Below are 15,580 nucleotides of genomic sequence, written 5' to 3' on the forward strand. Positions count from 1 at the left end.
AAAATGTTATTACAGTTTTAAAAAAATATTATTATTGTTAAATAATGAAATAAATATTGGATTATTGATTTATTCTCGATGTCAAATAAAGATGAGGAATATTTTGAAAAAAAAACCCCTCCAAGGAGTCATTAGACTCATTGAGGGATGCCCTAAACATCATGCCAGGAACTATCCAACATTTGCACAGTATCAATCAGTATCTATTATACTTTGCTTTGAACACGTTCACAGTCATGGCCTTGAACACATTCACAGCACAACAAACTCTGGTAACCTATTCCACTTATTCACCACTCTCCAAGAAAAAAAACCTAATTCTAAAACCCCTGCTAACTACACTCTTAATCTGCTTCCTGCATACCTTTTACTTGCAGTAGCATAATTCTTCCATGTTCATTCTGAAAGTAAAAGGTATGCATAAATTGTTTTTAGCTTGCAGAGCCAGTTTCTTTTCACACCCATCTTAGCTTTCCATATAATACTTCTAACCCTTCTGGTCTGTTTCACAACTGATGTCATCTTAATACACATTGTATTGGGGGATGAATATAAAAGGTGGGGATTTGGATAAGAGTGTAGCTTATAGACAGACATCAAAGAGAGTATACAGAAGAGTTGCAACCTGAAGATGGTGGGTGACTAGCAGTGTACTGTAGGGCTCAGTACTTAGTCCTATGCAATTTAATTTGTGCATCAGCGATATGGAAAATGATTCAAGGAGAAATATTCATTTGTTTTCAATGATACAAAGCTTTGAAGATGATAACCAATGGCTAAGTTAGTGAGGAGATTTTATCAGATTAATTCAGAAGGGATTATAAAAAGACTAGAAGTCAAGAGGGGAAGAACCAGAGGCCATCCCTGGAAGTTATGTTAGAGTGTGGTGAAAGAGGTTGTGATGAGTATATTTTTTCTGTGGAAAATTGTGGATGAATGGAACTCATTACTGTAATATATTGTTAAAGCAGGGAGTGTTAAGGATTGTTGATATCCTGCAGGAACAGTTGTGCAATCACCAGTTTAATATGGCCAAGTATAAGGTCATGCACTTTAATATGAAGAGAGAGATCACAAGCTGTATACTGTATTGATGGAACTGAACTATGGGAAGTTCATGAGGCCAGGATGTTGGCAGTGATTATGGACAAGGAATTGAAGTTTAGAGGGCTAGATTTTTTTCTCATTGCAAAACAGCACATCAAATTACATGGTTGTTGAAGAATACAGTGACAAGCAGTGATAAAGAGGTTCCTCTTTACAAGGCTACATCTGGAATTCAGGCAACCATAGTTGCATGCAGTTGTCCATGAGGATGAGGACATGGTGGAGAGGATTGAGAGGTGAATGACGAAGACTGTAGTAGGTCTATGGAATGTGTTCTAAAAGAATAGATTAAAAGCTGTTACCTTTAAAAAGTAGTTGAAGAGTACTTGAAAAAGAGGGTACAGGACAGGATAGAAACATCTAAGTTATTAAAGGGTTTCATATCATTGACACCGAATACTATTTTTGAATACACAGCAAGAAGGAAGTGAACAAGGGGTCATTCCTGTAAATTGTATAAGCATGTGGTTTTTAAGGATGTTAGAACTAGGTTTTTTGCTTGGAGGGTTGTGATTGCATGGAATAGGTTGCCAGAGGTGGTTATGAGTACTTCATTTGTGAATGAGGTCAAGGAGAGGTATGATAAATATTATCTGAACAATGGCTAGAATGGGTCTGCTTTTATGAGTCTTTGAATCCATGGAGATGTCCAAGAAATAATAATAGATTATGAGAACTGATTAAATTTTTATCTCTACCTTATAACTCTAAATTTAAATTGCTTAATTTCGTACAGAAATCTACTAAAATAATAAGTCATCTTTTATCACTCAATTGTGGATAAATATCTCCTTTTTCATCAAAAAAAATTTTTATATCGTTAATTAATACAAGAAATCTTTCTAAAAATTGACTTCTGCTGAGCCAGCAAAAATTATTGTACAACAGAAGTTCCCTATCATCATCTGCCTGTAATTTAAGTAACTTCGGAGATGTTTGCACTTAGAGTCTGCAAGCCTTTCTCATACGTACAAGTTTCAATAACAATCTTTCTAATGCCACCATGTACAGCTTCGGCAGTTAAAAACAAAGGCACTGTTTTTGTCCTTTGTTTTTAACACTCTAACATATTCTTATTAAAGCAGTATATACAGTTAGCTTGAAAAGATTTATTTACAAAAACATCTAATACAACTATACCAAGACAAACAAAGTTTATTTTTTTACAATATTCACATGGGATTTAACCTAAGTAAAAAATCGATGTAATGTGGTTTGGAATATTTAAGCTACAATTGAGGTTTTACACTTTGCTTATAATCGTATTCACTCGGCTCGCTGTTTGACTTCCACTGATCCAAGTTAATTCATTTACCCTGACTTATAAGAAAATTACTGATTTGACAATTTTAACGAAAAATAAATAAACAATAGCAATACACTTAAAGCGAATTAAAAATAATACAAAATAATGATAAATAAAATATTATGTTTTCAGTTTTAATTAAATCTGTAAGTAAGGAGGAATACACAAGAGATCAACCAAAAATCACTCCACAATCGACGGGTTGTGAACACCTTTGATATAGAACATGTCACTGACACCGCAAATGGAAGATCTAGTGCCTCAGCTCTATCCAGTCATGTACTATCTGCAAATTTCAAATGATAACCATTCTACAAGACATAAATTCCAGTGGGACAGATTGGAAATCTTTCATTGATGTTATCTTGAAATCTAAAGAGAGATATAAGTATCCACAGAAATTGTGCTCAGTCTCCAAGTCTCAACCATGTGAATATAAACCTCAGCTGGTTATCAGTCTGTTATTGAACTATAATTTAAATGAGACCATGCACATGATCTGTTGGAAGATGAGACTATGCATTGTCAACAGATCTAGAAGCATTAAAAAAAAAAAAAAAAACTGCCATTCTTTTTTGTCATTACTGCATTAATAATGTTTTATGTGTTTGAATCTATCTTATCTTTTTTCTGTATATTTGCACTGGATGACTTAAAAAGAAAGACTAAACTAGTCATGCAATTAAAATTAAGTATTCTAATTAATTTTAATTCTTCATTCTCGTTTATGATTAATTCTTTTTATTTTTTCTCTTAAATGACTAAATTTTTAGCCTATTCAGTAAGTAAATTAGTCTCTAATTATGCTGTAAATTTGATTTTCACCCACTCACTCACTCACTCACACACACACACACACACACACACACACATTGTGTGTGTGTGTGTGTGTGTGTGTGTGTGTGTGTGTGTGTGTGTGTGTGTGTGTGTGTGTATGGAGAATCCCAATGGATGATGAAAATTATTAGTCACAGATATGATTTACACAAATATCCATTTTTTTACTGAAATTACTAAATGCTGTTTTGTTAGAAAAAAAAATTTGCACTTTGGGGCCTCAAACTCAAATGCAGCCAAAGGCCAGTCAATTAGATGTATATCTGACATGGGCCATATTCAGTATTATTCTGTGAACCAAAACATAAACTAAAAAATGAAAGGCTCTAACAAAGGTTCTTTTGTTGCCAGAACAGTGGTGAAGATACTTAATGAGCAGTTCATAAAGATCTTTCAATCTTGTGAATCTGACTTCATGGAGAGATTGAGAGCAGTTGATGATGGGGAGGAGAGACTAACTGTAAGTGAGCAAGAGGTGTATGCGGAGTTGAGCAAACTAGATGTAAATAAGGCTGTGGGACTTGATAATATATCACCACTTATTCTGAAGGAATGTGCCAGGGAGTTGATGCTGGCCTTGACATATTTTTTTAATGCGAGTCTTGCACTGGGTCAAGTTCCTAAGGAGTGGAAGGAGTGCAGGATTGTGCCACTTCATAAAGGAGGTGATCGAACTCAAGCATCAAACTATAGCCCTATCTCTGTGTCAGGTGTTGTGGTTAAGTTGTTGGAGAAGCTTGTGAGAACTAGGATCCAGAGTTCGGTTGACAACAATGATATTATCTTTGATGGGCAACATGGATTTGCTGAAGGGAGGTCATGTTTTAGTAATCTACTTACTTATTACAATAAAGTGACTGCTTCCTTGGACAGAGGAGAAGGATACACAGTAATATACTTGAATTTCGCAAAGGCTTTTGATAGAGTACTTCATGATAAGTTGACGGTCAAACTAGAGCAGATGGGGTTGGATATTAGATTAGTGCATTGGATTAGAGACTGGCTATCTGATAGGTATCAACAAGTTGTGTATGAGGGTGCGATATCCAGGAAAAGGAAAGTCACTAGTGGAGTGCCTCAGGTGTCTGTTTTTAGGGCCATTACTGTATATTAATAATATTGGCAAAGATTTGAATTCAGATATTCATTTGTTTGCAGATGATGGAAAGTTGGGAAAACTATGAAGAGTAGTGAAGATGTTGTGTTCTTACAAGAAGACTTCAATAAATTGAGTAAATGGGCATGGGTATGGGGATGTGAGTTCAATGTTGCAAAATGTAAGGTTTTAAAATTTGGAAAACAAAGATGGAATAATGATGCAGAATTTATGCTTGATGAGAATCTATTGTTGGAGGTAGAGGAAATAAGAGATCTGGGGATGATAGTGGATAAGGATCTAAAATTTAGGGGGGGGGCACATCACCAAAATTGTGAAGACAACACAGAGGCTTCTGGGAATGATGAGGACACTGATGTGTAGAAGTAGGGAGATTCTTGTTCTGTTGTATAAGGCTTTGATTAGGCTACACATGGACTATTGTGCCCAGATTTGGTCACCGGGTTTTCAGAAGGATGAAGAGATGTTGGAAAGGGCCCAAAGGTGACTGACTAAGGTAAGATGGTTTCTGACCTCCGGAATGTCGAGTATGAGGAAAGATTGAGAAGATGTAATTTGCAGAGTCTGGTGGACAGGATGAGAGGGGAGATATGATAGAGACCTACAAGGTGGTAAGGGGTTGTTATAGGATCAGTGGTGGAAAATGATGTAAAAGGACCTCCCAGATGAGTCTTTGACTCCATGAGGTCATAGGGTAATAATATTAATAGTAATCTTTTCCCCTTGTACTAACATGTCGATATCTGCTTTTTTGTTTCATGTTGCAATATGAAGTATTGCATTTAATCTAGAATCTTTTATCCGTGAGCAGAACTTTGACTTATTAAGGTTCGTAATTGAAAATAATTGCTCATCTACATAGGTGCTTCCAAAGGTTGACAACATTTTTGTACACTAAATTTTATATTTGGGATATTTACTGGCAATGTATTTATAACAATTTGGTATGTTTTTCGTTCATTTTTAGTTCAATTACTTCCATTTGTAATTCTTTGTCAGCATTTTCAATATTAATTAAAAAAGGTGAACTGAATAATTATAATTCATTTTCAAACTGGTTGAGATCAGAAAATCTTTTTTCAAATCCAATTTTAAATTCTTCAATTTGAGGAATATACTTTTTAGCATCATTATTATTTCAAGAAATTGATTTAAAGTGTAGGAAAGTGGGCTAAATTTTTCTTTGCCAACTGGGTTTGCCAAAGATAAAGTTTTGCCAGAAATGACTTAATTCATTCATACATATGACATATCAACTGTTCACGTCTTTGCAGAGCAGTATTCAAAGTGTTTAAGGCTTGTTATGTCAACTAAAAAGGCCAAGTCTTTGCACCAATCTTCATCAGTGAGCTGAGGAATCAATTTTCCTTTGGATGAAGTAAATATGTCAATTTCTTTTAAGAGTTCAAAAAATCTTTAAACGATGCCACGATGCCATCTAACCTCGTATAAAAACAAAAACAAAATAACAATTGGAGATTTTCTGTATATTTATCACAGTTCTTATGGTTTGTTTCATAATGGCATTTTAGGTTATATTCTTTCACCATGGCGACACTTTGTCTACATACTAAACATGTTGGAATATTTTTAACTTCCACAAAGAAATATGCCTTCTCCCATTTTTCTTGAAAAGTTCTGCCTTCTTGATCTTTTTTGTTTATTTAACTTTAAATTCAGACATTATTATGGGCAAAAAAATATAAGTTATTGAGGTAACTTTTTATTAACACACTATCATATTACATTGGTAACCTGTAACTTATTGACATTGTATCACGTCGCTTAAAATGGCTGCGTGACAAGTAACTTCCATTCAGTGTTGCCAACATTCGATGATAGAAACATGGTACAAAGAATTGTAGTAATAAGTTTTACCTTTGTTTAAAGCTGTCATAAAACATTTAGAAGTTTGAATTTTTTCTGCTTTAATCATCAGGATGTTAGAAACATTGATTTTTAGAAAAGAAATCATTAAGGTCACAGGCTGGATATGAAGCCTTCACAGGCCATATCTGGCCCACGAGCTGCCAGTTTGCGACCCCTGTTTTGACCCATTAATTCTTCATTTACTACTTTTGCACACAATTCTGATGGCTAAATGCGCAGTCTTCTCCTTTGTTCATGTAAATATTGATCAAGGCAAAAACTAATAATTTACACCTGTTTATATATTATATTATAATATATTATACATAATATTATATTATTATAATTTATTAATATTATTATAATATTATATATTATATAATATTATATAATATATTATATACATTGTATTTTATAGACGTTGATGAGTGTGCTGAAGGACTAGATCATTGCAATCGTGATCATGAATTTTGTATTAATTCCTTTGGTGGATACCAGTGCCAGTCAAATGTGAAACGTGACTGTCTTGCTGGGTACAAATGGAATCAGATTCGTGCTTCTTGTGAAGGTTTGTAAATATTTGATCCAATATCGATGTGGCATGAAATTGAATTAGTTAAAAGTAATTTTCTTTTTCTTATTAGTTATGTTTAACAGCAATGGAGTTGAAATTCAACTGTGTATAAAACCAATGATTACGCACATCAAACATTATTATTATCATGCTACCTCCATGTAGTCATGAGACTCCTCATGGGAGATTCCTTTTAGATACCAAAAATTATAATGTGCTTCAAACCAATACTGTTTATTTTCTCTCACTACCCACTGAAGCAATACATTTCATGTACATACCTCTCTCTCTTTCTCCATGCACAGAAAATTACTATTCACCGTCTTGCTCACCATTCCCTCACATAACTTTTGAAAGTTGTCATACTTTTTAAAAAATTTACCATTGTCCATCTGGCCTTTCAACAACGTAAAAATCTCAACAGGGCTGTCGCCAGATTAGATCGCACCCTGAGACAAACAATTAAATATCACTCCTGATGGATTATAAGACAAAAATATAAGAAAATCTCCAATTGTTATTTTGTTTTTATTACAAGAGAAACATTAATGCAAAATGATTACATATTAATATTAATTAAATGTTTGCTCTTCGGGGATATACACAAAACTGTTTATGATCTTCAAAATTTAAATTATAAGCTATGTCCCTCTATCGATATCGTTGCTAGACCAACCAATCTTTCTTAAATATAAACTTATCATGTAGGAGGAACTTGTCAATTTTTTTTTAGAAATTCAAAAAAAAAAAAATAAAATAAAATAAAACATAGTACTGTTTGTGCATTAACTTCATCAGCTATTCAGTCTTGTACAGTAGTAGCAGGTTTACTGCTGCAAGTAAAATTTCTTTCAGTAGGATGACATACCTAATAAAGTGATCGTTAAGCAGTCCTACTATTTCATCTGGAGTTGTCACCTGACTGTCTTCTCTATCTAGTAAGGTCATTCATCCATGATTTTTTCATGGATGCATGACATTTCATGATTTTTTTTATCTGTAGTGATAGTCTCCTCTAACTCAGTGGTTCTCAACCTTTGTGAAACCCAGTAACTTCTTTTTTTATAAGATGAGGGACCCGGTCCCAACAAATTTACTCATAAATACTTTTCCAGTTTTTTTTAAAGTTCATGCATTAAACTGAAATCTTGTAACCGGTAATTAGTTTATGGAATTAACAACACATATAAAGTATGATTCTAGTAGTAAGACTTATACGTTGGTTAGACATAACTGGTAATTAATTTACGGAATTAACAACGCATATAAAGTATATTAATTAAAGATAACTTTAATGAATCACTTCTATATTTCGGCAATGTCACATTGCCATCTTCAGGAACATAAAGATATGGTATGTGCACTAAGGAACTAACAAAGCAAATGAGGAAGAAAGTAAGAAACTAATTTTAACTAACTTTTTTTTTTGTTCCTAAAGTCCTAATGGTGCCCTCTTGCAGGCTAATTTGGTAGTCTTGGCAGTTGGGCTGAAGTTCTCATAATGAAAGTCTCCCAAATTTGGGGCAGTTTCATGCACCCAAATTTGTTGAGGTTAGGAACGTTTTTTAGAGCTGCTGAAGATTCTTTGAATAATCTTTCGTATTTAAACTTGCTGCGATGGATTATTTTTGTTTTCTTCCAACGAATTTTATGGTGGGTATCTAAGGCATGGTCTGCCAGCCCAGAGCGGCTGTACTGGTGAAATACTATACTTTATATGCGTTGTTAATTCCGTAAATTAATTACCAGTTATGTCTAACCAACGTATAAGTCTTACTACTAGAATCATGATCATCCACGGAGATGCAATCGCACGAAAGGCCTGTCAATACGGCAAATTGAGGTTGAAGATATCGAGGCAAATAAATCGTCTGACGGTCCTAAAACGCTGCCGGGATAACAAAGTGATCCCCAACTGTGTCAAATTGAAGCACCGTTTTACTTCCGAGAAAGCTCTACGCATGTATAACCGCACTAGCTTCGCCCTGTTAAGAGAACAAATTACCGCGACGCGCGTTCTCCTTGCCGACGAAAACAAAACCTTGCGGGCGCTAGAGGAAGAGCTTTCTAACACACTCGGCCTTGATCTATGGTCTATACTTCATGACATCTCATGCACATCGGCAAGAAAGGAATTCGAAAAAATACGTAGTTCGGCACGTGAAAAAATACGAAAACCTGACAAAGACTTCTACTTTTGTACCCCAGCCACCACTTAACACAGTAGTCAACCTCTCGTCGGCAGTTTTAAAGCCTGAAGCACTCACCGCACTTTCACGTGGTCACAATTTCGCCCTAGCTCCTAAAAGGATACTTGCTGAAGAAATCATGATCCAAATAGAGCGTGGAATTCGCAACCTGCCTAACCATATCGCCAACAACTTGAGACTGGATGTAGTCGGTGTTCTCACTAAAGCCAAACCTCCAAAATCCAACTTATCCAAAAACGAATACACAGCCCTACAAGAATTAAAAAACAACAAAAAATAGTAATCACCAAAGCTGATAAGGGAAGCGCCACTGTGGTACTCAACCAAAAAGACTACAAAGGTAAGCTAAATTCTTTAATACGAGACCGTACTACTTACCTCCCCATTGAATATAATCCGACCAGCTCTCAGATTAGAACTATCCACAGACTCCTTAAGAAAGTCACTTCTTGGCCTGTGGAAGTCACCAACAAACTTAAACCTTATAACTCTAGACCCCCCCCGATTATATGGACTCCCAAAAATACATAAACAAAATGTGCCATTGCGTCCCATAGTGGATGGCATTGATTCCCCCACATATAAATTAGCCAAAACGCTCACACACTACACTGGCAACACACCATCACACATAAAAAACTCGGCCCACTTTAAAGCCAGTATAGAAAACCTCACACTCCAACACACTGACATAATGGTCAGTTTTGATGTCTCCTCCCTATTCACTAATGTCCCACTCAAAGAAACCCTTGAGCTCATCCAAGCCAAGTTTCCTCCCGATATCTCAGCCCTATTTCAGTTCACAATGAACTCAGGCTATTTCGTTTGGCAAGGAAAGTTCTACAAACAGATAGAGGGGACAGCCATGGGTTCACCACTTTCCCCACCCTTGGCCAATTTCTTTATGGAGACATTTGAAGAGAAAGCCTTAAACTCCGCCCCACAAAAACCCACTATTTGGCTTCGTTATGTGGATGATGTGTTTGCTATTTGGCCACATGGCTCAGACACACTCCACTCCTTCCTAACACACTTAAATAACCAACATCCCAGAGTCCAGTTCACCTTAGAAAAAGAGGAAAACAACACCCTCCCCTTCCTAGACACTTTAATCACCCGCCAGCTTGATGGATCTTTGGTTTTCTCTGTTTACAGAAAACCCACCCACACTGGCAGATACATTCACCAGCAATCCCCCCCCCCCCCTCACAACAATATGGGGTGATAAAAACACTATATAACAGGGCAAAATTAACCTGCTCAGATGACAAGGCCCTGACTATGGAACTAAACCACATCCTCAACACTTTCTTAGCCAATGGCTATAACCCCAAAAAAATCCAAAAAATACTAAAACCTGTAAACCACAACCCCCCTCCCCCCTCCACAATAAAGACTACACCAAGTCTATCACTATCCCCTACATCCAGGGCACCTCTGAAAAAATAACTAATATCCTCAAAAAATATGACCTTGCTTCCTGTTACAGACCATATAAAAAGTTGGCGTCCCTTATCCGCTCTACCAAAGACCAACCACTTCCCCTAGACCTACCTGGTGTATACCAGGTCCCTTGCAGCTGCAGATTGTCCTACTTTGGCCAAACAGGCAGAACAACAAATATCAGGATTTCAGAACACCAAGACTACATCCGGTTTCACCAGTACAGCAGCTCTGGGCTGGCAGACCATGCCTTAGATACCCACCATAAAATTCGTTGGAAGAAAACAAAAATAATCCATCGCAGCAAGTTTAAATACGAAAGATTATTCAAAGAATCTTCAACAGCTCTAAAAAACGTTCCTAACCTCAACAAATTTGTGTGCATGAAACTGCCCCAAATTTGGGAGACTTTCATTATGAGAACTTCAGCCCAACTGCCAAGACTACCAAATTAGCCTGCAAGAGGGCACCATTAGGACTTTAGGAACAAAATTAGTTTCTTACTTTCTTCCTCATTCGCTTTGTTAGTTCCTTAGTGCACATACCATATCTTTATGTTCCTGAAGATGGCAATGTGACATTGCCGAAATATAGAAGTGATTCATTAAAGTTATCTTTAATTAATATACTTTATATGCGTTGTTAATTCCGTAAATTAATTACCAGTTACATATAAAGTATATTAATCAAAGGTAACTTTAATAAATAACTTCTATATTTCAGCAACGTCACGTTGCCATCTTCAGGAACATAAAGATATGGTATGTGCACGCAGGCACTAACAAAAGCAAATGAGGAAGAAAGCAAGAAACTAATATTGTTCCTAAAGTCCTAATGGTGCCCTCTGGCAGGCTAATTTGCTTGTCTTAGCAGCTGGGCTGAAGTTCTCAAAATGTAAGTCACAAATGAGGAAGAAAGCAAGAAACTAATATTGTTCCTAAAGTCCTAATGGTGCCCTCTGCAAGCTAATTTGGTTGTCTTGGCAGTTAGGCTGATGTTCTCAAAATGTAAGTCCAAATGAGGAAGAAAGTAAGAAACTAATATCAAATGAGGAAGAAAGCAAGAAACTAATAACTCAGTGCCCAATAACTCAGTAACCAAATTAGCCCGCCAGAGGGCACCATTAGAAAGGCTGTGGGACTTGATAATATATCACCACGTATTCTGAAGGAATGTGCCAGGGAGTTGACATTTGCCTTGACATATTTTTTTGATATGAGTCCTGCACTGGTTCAAGTGGATCACCTCCCTTCTCAAACATCCAATTATAGGCCTATATGTGTGTGTTACATGTTGTGGTTAACTTCTTGGAGAGGTTTGTGAGACCTAGGATTCAGAATTGGGTTGACGACAATGGTATTAACTTTGATGGACAGCATGGATTTGCTAAAGGGAGGTCATGTTTTATTAATCTACTTACTATTACAATAAGGTGACAGCTTCCTTGGACAGAGGAGAGGGATACACAGTAATATACTTAGATTTCACAAAAGGCTTTTGATAGATTACCACATGAAAGTTGATAGTCAAACTAGAGCAAATGGGGTTGGATATTAGATTAGTGCATTGGATCAGAGAATGGCTATCTGATAGGTATCAACAAGTTGTGTATGGGGGGGGGGACACCATCCTGGAAGAGGGAAAGTCACTAGTGGTCTACCTTGGGGTTGGTTTAGTGCCATTACTGTTTAACTTGTATGTTAATAATATTGGCAAAGATTTGAATTCAGATATTCATTTGTTTGCAGATGATGCAAGTTGGGAAAACAGTGAAGAGTAGAGAAAATGTTGTGTCCTTACAAGAAGACATGTAATGATGGGTATGGGGATGCGAGTTCAATGTTGCAAAATGTAAGGTTTTAAAATTTGGGAAACAAACATGGGATGTAGAATTTATGCTTGGTGGGGATATATTGTTGGAGGTGGAGGATATAAGAGATCTTGGAGTGATAGTGGATAAGGATATGAAATTTATGGGGACACATTGCCAAAATTGTGAGAACAACACAAAGACTTCTGGGAAATGATGCAGAGGATACTGACTTGTAGAAGTAGGGAGATTCTTCTTTCATTGTATAAGGCTTTGATTAGGCCACACATGGGCTACTGTGCCCAGATTTGGTCACCTGGTTTTCAAAAGAACTAAGAGATGTTGGAAAGAGTCCATAGTGACTGAGTAAGGTAGTTTCTGACCTCTGGAATGTCGATGAGGAAATGTTGAGAAGATGCTATTTACAGAGTTTAGTGTATAGAAGGAAGAGTGAGATATGATAGAAAACTACAAGTTAGTAAGGGTTTGTTATAGGATCAATGTTGGAGAGGTTCTACAGAAAACAGTAGGAGATCAGGGGAGAACTAGAGGTCATCCCTGGAAGCTGTATAAGGAGAGTGTGAGCAGGGGAGAGAAGCTGTTTTTTTTTTCATGCAGAGTTGTGAATGATTGGAATGCCTTGCCTGAGAGTGTGGTGTCTTCTGAGAATTTGAGTGTGTTTTAGGCATGGTATGATGAGCTGTATGTGTGATAAAAGGACCTCCTCGATGAATCTTTGACTCCATGAGGTCTTGGGTAAATAATAATGATAATATTACATGATAAAAAAAATAACTCCAGTTAAGCATGTTTCACTAAAATGATAATACATTTTTATCACTGCTGAAGTTGTGTCATACATATCTGAAAAAATCTGTATGTGTACTGTATTCGAAAAAAATTTTCACATTTCACTAAGTAGCACTTCAGATTTTTGATTTTTTTCTGAGAAAATTGTTAATTTTCATATATATTTTAAATCTAATATCCTCTTAATTATTTTTGGTGAAAAAAGTGTTATTACTTGTTTGTATATGTCATGGAAATAATAATGCCAATAATGTAATCATGCATTTATTTAGGAGCTCTACAAGCTTCTCAAGAGTAGGTTTTTGCACAAACATCCATGCCTTGTTTTGGATGTAAGCTTGCAGCTCTTGCAATAAACCAGCAGTGACTTTTTTCAAATTGGCTAATGAAAATTAGACTTAATGAAAAAAACCTAGTGCCCATAATTAATAGACAACAGTTAAAAAATCCTGGCCCATTCTAGCTTAACTACTGAGACCACTTTTTTGGAAGGTGGGCTAGCTTCCATTTATGTACATGCATGCTGAGAAGTAAAGAAACTTAAAAAAGGTTGTTATTTCAGAATGAATTTTTTTTATCACTATAATATGACAAGAGGCAATACTTATCTCTTTCATGAAAAGTGTGTTACATATTAAAATATTACCAGCTGTGTACTACATTGATGGAACAGTACTCCAAGAGATTGATGAGGCTAGGAACTTAGGGGTGTTGGTAGATAGGGAGATGAAGTTCAGGGGACACATTGCTAAGGTGTCCAAGATTGCACATAGGATTACTTGGATGTTGAGGAACACACTGACATCCAGAGATAAAGAGGTTATTATTCCCCTTTATAAAGCATTGATACTTCCACATTTGGATTACTGTGCTCAGGTCTGGTCACCTGGATTCCTTAGAGAAGAGTGACCAAGTTGGTGAGTGATGTAAAAATGCTCCCTACATTGATAGATTGAGAGCTTGTGGATTGCAGAGGTTGGTTGATAAATGGAGAAGAGGGGGATATGATAGAAATATTTAAATTACTGAAAGGTTTTTATAGGATTGATGCAGGGGAAATGTTTCAGCTGTGTGATAGTAATGGAAGAACAAGAGGTCATCCCTGGAAATTAAAGAAGAGTGTAGTCAACAAGGGTGTGAGAACAAGGTTTTTTGCCTGGAGGGTTTTGAAATTCATTGCCTGACTTAGTTGTGAGCTCTTTGTCTGTAAATGAATTCAAAGAGATATGACAGATATTGTTTTGCTAGTTTGGGTCTCCTGCGATGAGTCTACTGACTCCATGGAGATACCCATAATAATAATAATAATATAGTGAAATAACAAGGCATCAATGAATCTCCTTGTTAATGTCAAGAATTTTTACTACATAGTTTTGTTTTATAGTTATAGCAAGAAACCAGTAAAGTAACTGCAACAATGCTAATTATTTATCATTCACAGGTAAAGATTATTTAAAAATGTAATATAGTGTCTATGTTTTCTGTTTAATATAATAAACCTTTTCTGCTTGTTGTTAATGTGGTGGCATTCTAATTTGTATACTTTGGAGCCAAATGTGTTGTGATTGTTATTGTAAGTCTATTACCTGTTAGTCTGTGTGTTTGTCCCAAAGATGTTGATGAGTGTTCAGAACAACTCCATGGCTGTGAAATCAAGACAGAAGAATGCCGCAACACGATTGGTGGATATGAATGTGACAAGAAGTGTTCAGAAGGATTTTCTTTTAGTGTGCTTCAAAGAGAATGCATAGGTAAGATTTAAACCACTAATTTCAGAAATTAATATAAAAAATTACCTGAAACAGTTCTTTATTTTTTTATTAATTTACATTAATTTTTATTATTACTAGAATTATTTTTTGGCTTGAAAATCAAGTGTGGGTTGAGCCATATAGATATTTTAAAGGCAGTTAACTGTCATTAATCTAGAATGTATGTACAGGATAGTATGAAGGATATGTTTTTGGAGAGAATGAACAAAAAAAAAGTGAATATGGATCTGCAGAAAGTATGATATTTTTTGGACTTTGAGTTGTAAAATGAGAGTTGAGAATGAGGATTGAATATAAGACAAAGGGTGTAAGGCACTGAAAAGCATAAGATTGAGTTCCAAGAATATGATTATGAAAGAGTCAAAAGTAGCAAAAGTGAGTGTGATTGCAAGAAAAAGATAGCATGACTGATGGAGCAAAAGTGAGAATGAGTTTAGTTTAGGAACAAAAGTGAGCACGAATGACAGAGCATAATTACCAGTGTTAAAGGAAGCACACAATTGTCTAAATGCAGGACTTGAAAAAAGATGATGCATATGAAAACAAGATGAAACATATACATAATGAGATTAGATACTTGGTGGATACGAATGAAATAAAATGAAAGATAGCGGAGAAAGGAGATGGTGAGTGACATAAGAGTGCATTTGTATGGAGATTCTATTATTGTTTTCTAGGAAAAAGGATGAAGAGCAATTGATGCTTTGGATATGAAAAGTAAGCAT

General features: G+C 35.8%; 1 protein-coding gene across 10 annotated transcripts in view; it reads left to right on the forward strand.

The window, feature by feature from the left end:
- LOC150108392 (uncharacterized) overlaps positions 1-15,580 on the forward strand; it is a 628,716-nt gene that overhangs the window by 159,112 nt on the left and 454,024 nt on the right. For 9 of the 10 annotated variants that reach the window (XM_090415800.1, XM_090415806.1, XM_090415807.1 and 6 more), the window contains 2 exons: positions 6,655-6,804; positions 14,697-14,834. In XM_090415800.1, the coding sequence (XP_090271926.1) occupies positions 6,655-6,804; positions 14,697-14,834 (288 nt within the window). The remainder of the gene's footprint in view (positions 1-6,654; positions 6,805-14,696; positions 14,835-15,580) is intronic. The other variant, XM_090415809.1, reaches the window with a different exon arrangement.

Source organism: Typopeltis vanoorti, chromosome 3 (assembly GCF_054136105.1).
Source record: "Typopeltis vanoorti isolate ZY-2024b chromosome 3, IOZ_Tvanoo_1.0, whole genome shotgun sequence".
Classification (NCBI taxonomy): domain Eukaryota; kingdom Metazoa; phylum Arthropoda; class Arachnida; order Uropygi; family Thelyphonidae; genus Typopeltis; species Typopeltis vanoorti.